Source organism: Carassius auratus, chromosome 3 (assembly GCF_003368295.1).
Source record: "Carassius auratus strain Wakin chromosome 3, ASM336829v1, whole genome shotgun sequence".
Taxonomy (NCBI): Eukaryota; Metazoa; Chordata; class Actinopteri; order Cypriniformes; family Cyprinidae; genus Carassius; species Carassius auratus.
The window spans coordinates 10,208,361-10,219,353 of record NC_039245.1 but is presented as its reverse complement, the minus strand read 5'-3'; the positions used below and the strand labels follow the sequence as shown (position 1 = coordinate 10,219,353).

The window sequence follows — 10,993 nt, the reverse complement described above, 5'->3', positions numbered from 1 at the left end:
ACTAATATGCTTTTAATATCCAAATCCGTTAAAGGATTTTTAGGCTGCATTAATTAGGTAAACCGGAACCGGAAACACTTCACATAACACTGTACTTTCTACATCATTAGAAGAATGGCATCTACGCTAATTTTAATCTTTTTCTCTCTTATTCCGAGGTCACCGTAGCCACCAGATCCAGCCTGTGTCCAGATCAGAGGGTCACTGGAGTCACCCGGATCCAGTACGTATCCAGACCAGATGGTGGATCAGCACCTAGAAAGGACCTCTACATCCCTGAAAGACAGCGGAGACCAGGACAACTAGAGCCCCAGATACAGATCCCCTGTAAAGACCTTGTCTCAGACGACCACCAGGACAAGACCACAGGAAACAGATGATTCTTCTGCACAATCTGACTTTGCTGCAGCCTGGAATTGAACTACTGGTTTCGTCTGGTCAGAGGAGAACTGACCCCCATTCTGTCACCGATGGAGTTTCGGTTCCTTGCCGCTGTCGCCTCTGGCTTGTTTAGTTGGGGTCACTTCATCTACAGCGATATCACTGACTTGATTGCAAATAAATGCACAGACACTATTTAAACTGAACAGAGATGACATCACTGAATTCAATGATGAACTGCCTTTAACTATCATTTTGCATTATTGAGACACTGTTTTCCAAATGAATGTTGTTCAGTGCTTTGACGCAATGTATTTTGTTTAAAGCGCTATATAAATAAAGGTGACATTGACTTTGATTAATCATCTCCAACACAAACAACAGCCACACACGGCCCCGCGGTAACCAAGGCAACCGTCCGGAACCATGATCAAACACACAAAAAAGGATAAGACAAACAAATAGAAACACAACTTAAACAAAATCACTAAAAACAAAGCAAAACAAAACAGCAGCGTCGCTATCAAGCACCCACTTTATTGGCCTGAAATACACAAAACACAGGATCACACACACACACACACATTTCTACTTAAAAATAGACAGACACATGAGTGGGTTCACAGACCAATCAGCAGGACTTCACATTTCCTTCCCTTTACTACACAAAAATTAATTCACGCGTCATCCATATGCAAACACAATCCCACGTCCGCATATACATAATGCAGTAGACCTACAGCAGTCACTCCCAGCCCGCCGGGTTACACGTGCGATTGAATTTGTCTAGTTATAAAATTAAACTGACACCAGCTCACACGCTGAAGCACATGAACCCCAACCAGTCATTCGAAACATAAAGGAGCACTTCACCACAATATTATTGATCTTCATCATTTCAACACACACTTCAGTTTCTACAAGTGAATCATGATGGAAACCAGTTTTATCACTAATAATTACTGATGTTATTTCTGGATTTTAACATCATGCAGGAAACTGCTCAAAGACAGAAGTAAAAGCATCAGTAAAACACTTGTGTGCAAAAGGAGAGAATAGCTTATAAACTGTGTTGAGAGCAGATGTGTGGTTGACAGAATGCACTTTATCACACTGAAGAACATGTTTCACACAATCTAAAGCAGCACTTCTTCATAATGCACAGACATATAGTGCAGATCTAGAAGAATTTCAACACTCAGATCAGAGGAAGTTAAAACCACACGAGGAGCTGAGAGTATTTAAAGAAAGAGTTGAGAGCAAATGATGAAGAGAAAGAGAAAATGTCTGAGTGTCATCTGTGTCTGCTGGGACTGATCGCTCTCTCTTCACTTCTCACAGGTAAAGACATCTGTGTTTTCTCTTCAACACATTCAGTGCAATCAGTCTGAGAAAGAGTTTCTTCTTGTGTTTGATACAGAACACACTGATTCTTCCTGAACACACTCAAACTAGACAGATTCACTCTCAAACATCTCTCAATTATTCTCTGATGAAGAGTGTGTTTGTGATTTGAACAGCTCTCTGATGAAGAACAAGAGTTTATTCTGGAGAGTGTGTTTGTAATAACTGCTGAAAAAGACTGATCTGAACCTTCTGCTTTCTGTGATTCATTTATTAATATATATCATAATGATCACTCAGATCTTCTTGTGTTTCAGGTGTCAGTGGAGAGGATGATGTTCATGTGTTCATCAGTTCTGGTGAAGATGTCCGTCTGCCCTGTAATAATGCTCTTCATGATGCTCTTCCTCGCTGCAAATCAACTACATGGAACTATAACAGTCATTCAGCAGCAGTTGAACTGATTGGTTTAGGGAAAGAGATGAAAGACACAGAGAGACAGAAGAGACTGAGTCTGGGGTCTGACTGCTCTCTGAACATCAGGAAGATCTCAACAGAAGATTATGGACTTTACTTCTGCCAACAATGGACTGAGACTGGAACACGACTAAGACCTGATGCTCGTGTTTATCTGCATGTTCTTCACAGTAATTTAATGATTATGTGATTGATTTAAAAATGACAAATTCTTGATTAAATCTCTCCTGATGAATGAAGAGTGTGTGATGTGTGTGTTATTCTGTGTTTCAGTCTCATCCTCACAGACTCAGATCAGTTCAGGTCTCTCTGTGACTCTCTCCTGTCGGCTGTATTCATATCCTCGAGTCTCTTGTGATGATTCGGGTCGTTCTGGGGGAATTCATCTGTTCTGGGTGAATCGGGCTGGTGTTAAACTGAATATATCAGACTCCAGATATCAGAGATCATCCTCATCAGATCGCTGTATCATCTCTCTGAATACAACACTCCTGAATGAAGATCACAACAGAGAGTGGAGATGTGAAGTTACTCAGGGAGATAAAGTCAAGTCCTCAGTCACATTCACTGTCAAGAGTCCAGGTGAGAAAACATCTCCTCTATCAGTGTTAGACGCTCATAATGTTAACATTAAAGACTGTTTGTGCCAAAAACTGAGGAACTAAAGCTTCTTTCAGTCTGACAGAAGAAACTCAAAGCACTTCTGCAAACTAATGAACTGTAGTTGAGTTTAACAGCTCAAGATCTGCTTCTGGGAACGAAGGAAATGAAACTTTTAACTTTTAATGTAATGTGACCAAAGTTATAATATGATTGTCATATTCTGCGTCTGGGGTTTTCTCATGTTTTAGATCCAGGGACCAAAACTTCCCGAAGCTCCTGATAATTACAGCAGAGTTTAAGACTAAAGTTAATGTGTGCGAGTGTTGAACATAATGTGCTTGTTTTATTGTACAAACGCTCCACATTATATTATACTGTATTCTCCAGAAAATAAGACTCAACTGGTCAAACTTGACAGAAAACAACAAAAACAGACAAGTCTCATCGATGTAGAAGTCAGATTTTATTACATTCAGAGGAAATTTAACACAGTCCTAGCAGAAAATAAAACCAAACGTTAACAAACTTTATAAAGATGTATTTGACTTCCCCTCACTCCAAATACTTTACATTTAATGATATTCAGTTCAGGACTAAAATGGGAAAATATGTGAATAAAAAACATAGGCCTATATATTCATTACAAAAATTGTTATTTATTTTTTTACTTTTCAACAGTTTTTAATCTATTTTAATGCCAGTCCGCTCCAAATCTTATTTAAAGTCAGTGTGAGCCTCTTTCTCTGGTTCAGTGTGAAGTCGTGAAGTTTGATTGTTGAACTATTATTTATTATCTAGTGTTTGTAGAGGAGCGCGGGACACACAGTAACACAGGGTTAGATGATACACACATGATTTATATTTACACACACGCTAGCAGAACAACATTTACTGTGTTTAGATATCACTGAACATTTATTTTACCATAGTAGAAGTACATTTTTCATCTCAGTTATTAGTATTCATTTATAATGAGATAAATCAGCTATTATTATAATCTCTGATCTGTATTTATCAGTTTATCAGTTTATGAATGGTTTGATATCTATCAGAAGACAGTAATCAGTTCAGATGCGGCTCGTTGTTACACTGTTACAGTCTGCTCTTCCTGTGTCATTAGAGACGTCATTTACACGGTTTACTTTAATGAGTTTTAATGAGAAACCAGGAAGAACCGGTGAATAAAGACTGACAGTCAATCTTTAATGATCAGAAGAGGATTATTATAAGTAACTTAAAGCATTTTTACTCGTTTATGTGGACCGTCCCAAACATGGATGCAATTTATTCATTCATTTATTCAACTCTAAAATCAGATAATTTTTATTGATAAACCTTTATTTTATTTGTAAAAGTTAATAATTGTATTTTATTGACAAAATACTTTAGTTTTCTTCTTGTGTGGAAGTCAAAAGTGTCACACTGTGGTCTGCTCTCCTCTACTTCTCTCATCTCAATATCTGTCGACCAGCACAGACGACAAACTGCACAACAGACCAATTACAATAAAAACCAAATATGGTTGTGATTGGGCCTTAAAAGTTAGGCCCGACAGGACCCGAGCCCGACAAGTACATTTTGATTGACAGCTTTTTTAAAGCCCGAACCCGTTTACAGCCCGACATTATTCAAATGTGCGCACGCACACAGCTCTTTTGCCTTTTGCCAACAATGAGCAATTTATTCATGTTTTTATTTATTCATAATTTACTCATAACTAACGTAGACTAGACCACTTGGAAGTTGGAATAAAGAAATAAAATAAGTCCTGTGTCACATCGATCTCAGCTTTCTAGACATAGGCTCATTTAACCTATAAATAGACCAACGCACCAATAAAAATGAGTCATTTAAAAAAAAAATTAATTAAGATAAATTTTAAATTAAGATGGGTATTTGGCAATAACGAAATTAACGAAATTTTGCTTTGTTTAATAAAAGAATAAAGCCAACATTAGCGTAAATACTCTGTCAACATTATGCATTTAAGACTCAATTAATATTTAGTTATCATTTGAAAAACCTTTACTCACAGAGATTAGGCTAGGTCTACATGTTTTTGTGGAGGACAATGATTGAATCCACTGTAGATGTCTTCAGCGCGCTCCTGCGCTCACTGATGGTGCGTCATTATCATTATTCACTCATTATTCTCATTATAAGCATGGTCAAAACTTTTCCACACCTCAGAGTTTGCTTTAGTTGCTGGTGCAACCAAAACGTAATCACCAGAGGCAAGCCTCCGTTACACCTGCTCAGCATTCATTTTCGCATCTTTCTCGCGCTAATCGAAACACATCACATGACCGCTCGTTTACCTGTCGGGTTCGGGCAAAGATTTTCAGCTCTAATATGCTCATATAAACGCAATGGATCATGGGGCACTAACCTTGTTTTGCCTTTTATTCGCGATGTCTTGGCTAAGTACTTCATTACCCACAATCCTGAACAATCCCACAATCCCACAGTGATGCATCTGATTGGTGGAGCTCACGTAACCGTCTGGTTAAACCCCACGAAGACTGAAGATCATTAATAAAAAAATTAAATAAAAACCTGTGTTGTGTTTTTGCACGGTAGACTTATCAGAGCAATCATGATCTCCTTGGCTGCCATGAGAGTTTTGCAGGGAGCTTGGTATCTTAGCTAAGCTACTGTAGCCTTCATATGGTATGAGTCATATCAAGTATTTTATAATGCCACTGTCAAAACAATGTTTAGCCTAGACATACCTTTTAGTGCATTTACTGAACATTTGTGTAATGGCGACGACATGTGATGACGACTGAGCGGTGATTTTAGTCAGGTACAGAGCACTGCACCATGTTGCTGACGTTATTGTTAACTGCTTTCACACAGGCACAATATATACAATACACGATGATAAATATAAAAATCAATACACAATACTTATATAAAACACTATTTATTAACACGATTAATACTGAAAGAACTGCTATTAATGCACATTCACTATATAAAATAAAATTCACTGGAAGAAAAAGCTTGCGCGGCCATCATCAGATTTGGAAGTCGCTCAAAAGGCTCGTTCGTGGTTGTGGTTTCAGTCGAATTCAATGGGGCACGGTGGTTTATGGGATGAGTAGTTCCTTCGCTCGAAATGAAAATATGTACACAGTCTTGTACCTTTGACTTTTTTGGGATTTCCTCTTACTTTTTTCACTCGAAATGATATGTTGTATGCTTATGAGTTCAGCCGTAGCTGGTTATCCTCACACATGCTCTAACACTCTTTAGATACGGATTTTCCCGAAAGTCAATGGGAGAAATGAATAGGAAATTTACTTCCTGCACCAGAGCTCTCTCGGGCTGTGGGCGGGACTGTGATGCTCGATAATTCTGTTCAGCACAGCTCGATCCTCACTAAAACATTCATCCAGAAAACATAGAGCTCTTTATAAAAACTGAATCAAAGATAAACTGTAAATGTGTTCAGCATTCTGCAACAAATATTTTCTTTACTATTATAAGTGGTGAAATAATCAGGATGTGCGTTAATTAAGATAGAAGAAAACATAGTTATGTATATTATATTGCATTTCTGTAAATAGATCATTATAAACATTACACACCGCACCTTTAAGCAAACAATTTCATCATGCTCTTTCTGTCAATGAAAAAATTATAATAAAAAAAAAAAAAAAAAACAATCAGGGAAGGGTTAACTAAGGAAAAAAATAAATAAAGTCTGATTATCAAACCTCAAAACTATCTTCACTGTGATCCCCAAACCATCAGTGAATACTATCACACACACATCAGAAATATTGCTATAAAAACCTACTTCAGTGCCTACTTTAAGTGTCTACGGTTTATTTAGCCATTTTGTGTATTATACAAGTGACTTTGAGAAGTAAATCAGCACATTTCAGATTATTTAAAAAAGGAAACTGGAAAATACAGTATAGAAAATGATTTGGGGACACTTTGGATATCTCTGTTCTACTGTATGATCATCTGAACTAACATTCATCTTTTACAGCTCCAGCTAAACCAGAGACAGCAGTCCCAACAATATTTACACTAAGCTTTGGCAATGTTGTATTTACATTCATGCCATTAAAGCAATATTTAATTGAATTGAAAATTGAGAGAGAGAGAGAGAGAGAAAGAGAGAGAGAGAGAGAGATCATGTGTGTATTAGGCTAAGGTACCTCTGTCCGTCTCTAAACACTCTTCAGCTGCAGCATCTCTAAACAGCACTGTATGGGGGTAAATTAATGCCAAAACCATTGAAAATGGACAGACTAAAAGTCACAAATAGATATCACAACTTGTAAACACAAAACACAATTTACAAATAGATAAAAAATCCGCAAACAAAGTCCTCATGATCCGCAAATGTAAAACAAGATCTACAAATAAACACATCCTGATTCTCAAATAGAAATCAGGGACTTGTACTTGAAAACCAGAATTTGAATGAATGTAAAGTGACTTGTTTCAGGTGAAGATCATGTTCTGTTTGTAGATTGTGTCACAGTTGTTTTCAGGATTCTGACACTGTTTCGCTGTTGTGACAAAATAATGCCATAATCATTGAAGATGAAGAGACTAGGAGTCAAAAATGCTTATTACAATTTGTAAACACAAAACAAGATCTACAAATAAATTTAAAATCTGCAAATGTAAAACACAATCTGTAAATAGATTCCAAATCTGCAAACAAACTCCTCATGATCCCTAAAACAAGTTCAACTAATAGATAAAAAATCCACAGACTCTTTATGATTCACAAATAGAAATCAGTGACTTGTACTTGACAACCAGAATTTGAAAGAATGTAAAGTGATTTGTCTGCGCATGAGGGACGTTATTTGTTTGTAGATTGTGTTGGATTTGTTTTCAGAATTATGGCACAGCTGTTTCACAGAAATCTACAAATGCCCTCGTCACAATTTGCAAACAAACACGGTCTAACTTGTATTTTCAAACCACTGTAAAAAGACATTCTTACACATTCTGTGCAAAGCTCAGCATGCAAGTGTCCCTCTGCATTCACAGATTCCTCTGCACACAGCCAATCAGGGGTATTGCTTCAATGTGATGTCACGCCCCCTCAATAAGCCTTTTTCAAAATAAGAGCTGACACTTCTCTGACGGCTGAGCTGGGCTGGGCTCACTGTCATTTACCGTTGCTGGTGTCATAGAGCTGACAGGCGGACAGAGCCTGGGCAGCGCCGGGAAAGGGTGGACCGACCAATGCTCACAAGATGGGTCGTCATGTAAGCGGTCGCTCGACTAAGTAGCTGCGTGACATTTAAAGAATAACTTTATCACACCCCAGTAGGTTGACGTTATGCACTGTTGTTAAAACTGCTCAGAAACCGGCTCACCAACAGCCTGGTGTTAGCCACTTAACCCCATAACTTGTCCAACTAACGTTAGCCTAATAATATCATTTAGCTTTAGCTATAGCTGTCTACAACCAAACATGTGTTTACAGAATAAAACAACAGCATATACAGTTAATGTTAACAGTTCTTGCACCTTTTGGAGACATTATAAAACGCTTAAATAAAAAAAACGCTTAATTTGGCTTAATGTACTAAGACAGTGATATTAACTGACCAAAATCACTAAACATCATACTAATAAATTATACTATCTATAAGAAATCAGATGAGCCCTGAATATGAATGCAACGCGTTTAATAACACAATAAGCCTTTTCCCAAAGAACATTCTAAAGCGCTTAACATAAAAAAATACTTGGCCATGTTGCAGGTTAACCACCACTTTTGATTAATGGGTACATAAATCACTCAAGATATGTATATCATTTTTAAAATTTCTCAAAATGGTCTTAAAGACCTATTTTTTAAGTTTTTGGTATTACCGTTTTTTTTACGCAACTTGGTGATGACGTCACCTTGGGCAGAAGTGGAGGAAAGGTAGCCTCAGCCTAGTATGTAGGCAACCCGTAACCTGTGTTTTTCCAACCTTAAACCCGTGAAAGTGCACTGTAACGGCAATCAAACCCGTGACTTCCCACCCGTGAACTCGTGTCTCGTACTAGATCGATGTACTCCGAGTTCCGAGGTCACACAGCACGTGAAACAACGATGACAGCCCCTACGAATAATACTGCCTGCGGATGCAGTGTTTATGCAAGTGGTACACGTTGAAAAATCGAATTTAGGTCAATGTAACATTGCAATAAAATAAATAATCTAGTTGCAATTCCTTGCGCTCAGAAAGTTTGGCGTAACTTGTTAGGAATTGTACAAAGTCATTAGTAGTTGGATGAAATAGTGATTACGAGTTCAAAGACCTGCCTGGAACACAGCATCAGAACTAACATTATAGCGACTGACTGGGATGTTCAGAGAAGTACCGGTAACCTTTGTCATAGTGTCGTAGTACTGGTAAACTTTGTCTTTGTCATCTAGAAATAGAAGGCATATGCTAGCTATATGGACGTTTCTAAGCGTTTATCTCTTCCCCCGGTGAAAATATTTATGCAAACGTAGCCGTGTGTCTGTCGTTATGTTTGGCAGGTGCTTGTGTGGGTGCTGTCCCATGGAAACTGCGCTGAAAAGCTTGTGCTGTAGGGAAGCGAGTGCGTTTGGGTCGCTATCTCTCTATCTGTCTGTCTGTTTATCTATCTATATATATATATATCTATGTATTTATCTATTTATCTGAATACTCTCGTCTCTCTAGTCACTCTCAATGCTCTTAAGGCGGGCTTTGGTAAATTCTCTCCCCAACGTGATGTGATGCAATGCATTGTGGGGGAAAGGAGACCGCTGTTAGTACCTACTTTTTCGTATTATATTCCGTTTTGTGATACCCAACAACATAAAATACAATGGATAACAGTTTAAATGTTTATTACCAACAAGCAAATTGCACAAATTCGTTAAAAAAAATGTACCTTGCAACACTGCCTTTAACATGGTTTAATGTACTAATAGAGTGATATTAATAGACCAAACTCACTAAACATCATACTAATAAAGTATTTCATGTACAAAAAAAATCAGATGACCCTTTTCCTTCCATAGAAAACCATCATAAGGCTTAACGTGTTATTAAACGAGTTGCATTCATATTCAGATCAGTTCAGATCAGACTTTCTATTTTTGAGCAGCAAATCAGAATATCAGAATTATTTCTGAAGGATTGTGTGACTGGAGTAATGATACAAAAAATTCAGCTTTGAAATCTAAATAAATTACATTTTGAAATATATCCAAATAGAAAACAGTTAATTTAAATAGGTTAGTAAACATATTTCACAATTTTTCTGTTTTGCTTTACTTTGGATCAAATAAATGCAGGCTTGGTGAACAGAACAGACTTAAAAAATATTAAGCTTACTGTTCAAAACTGTTGACTGGTAGTGGATACTATAGGCAACTTACATTTTTCTCAAATTTGTAGCTTTTAAATGGCTTAGAAAACTATAACTGTTGGACAATAGCAAATAATAATGATTTGTTTATATACTACAAAAAAATTACATCACATAATAAGGCAGAATTTCTATGTCAATTGGTACTGCATTGTTCATACTTTATCACCTGCTGGACATGACTTGAAAACCATGTATTGTTGCAATCGTATGTTTAATGTCTTCATGTTTCCAAAAGTTTCTGGGCTTTTTTTCTGTGTAAAACAACTGTTTTCATACAGTGATAGCGGGACGCTATTTCCATGATATTTAAAGTGGGGGGACACGGCCCCCGCATAATCTACGCCCCTGCCGAGGACTGGAATTGAGAACCACTGTAGTACAGGCAGGTGTGTGTTGCAGAGTGTGACGGCTTCAGGTTTGGACCCTCTCTCGTTCTTTGTATTTTGCTGTGTATTGTCCCTTTAATCCAAGTAATTGGTGGGTGGAGCTGATGGCTGGTGTGAGATGTAACAGACCTCTGGGCCAGTACTTGGTGTGTTTCCACCACAGGAACAAGGAACTAAATAAAGTTCCGGGTAAAAAATGCCCCTCAGAAAGTCCCTGCTGGCGAGGTGGTACTTTTTCAAAGTTCCGGAACTTTCGGGGGTGGGACTTGTGCGCTTAACATCCTGATTGGTAGACTTCACGCAACATTGTCTGGGTTCAACCACTATTTATTCAGATCATTTTCTAAATATTACTGTTATTGTGTCATGAAATGTAATTGTAAAAGTATTTAAGGCGAGAATGTAGTTGTTTAAATCTA

At 37.6% G+C, this 10,993-nt stretch overlaps 1 protein-coding gene across 1 annotated transcript; it reads left to right on the top strand.

The window, feature by feature from the left end:
- The first annotated feature begins 1,294 nt into the window (after positions 1-1,294).
- LOC113047475 (uncharacterized) lies at positions 1,295-2,954 on the top strand. The gene is made up of 3 exons (XM_026208864.1): positions 1,295-1,722; positions 2,043-2,372; positions 2,476-2,954. Exons 1-3 carry the CDS (start codon positions 1,665-1,667, stop codon positions 2,865-2,867), a joined length of 780 nt encoding a protein of 259 aa, XP_026064649.1. The 5' UTR covers positions 1,295-1,664; the 3' UTR covers positions 2,868-2,954.
- The last annotated feature ends 8,039 nt before the right edge of the window (positions 2,955-10,993 follow it).

Excerpts from the sequence above, each read along its gene's own strand:
- LOC113047475 (XM_026208864.1), top strand. The coding sequence starts at position 1,665 with ATGTCTGAGTGTCATCTGTGTCTGCTGGGACTGATCGCTCTCTCTTCA. Across the intron at positions 1,723-2,042 it reads TCTCTCTTCACTTCTCACAG|GTGTCAGTGGAGAGGATGAT; the intron begins GTAAAGACATCT and ends CTTGTGTTTCAG. Across the intron at positions 2,373-2,475 it reads TTATCTGCATGTTCTTCACA|TCTCATCCTCACAGACTCAG; the intron begins GTAATTTAATGA and ends TCTGTGTTTCAG.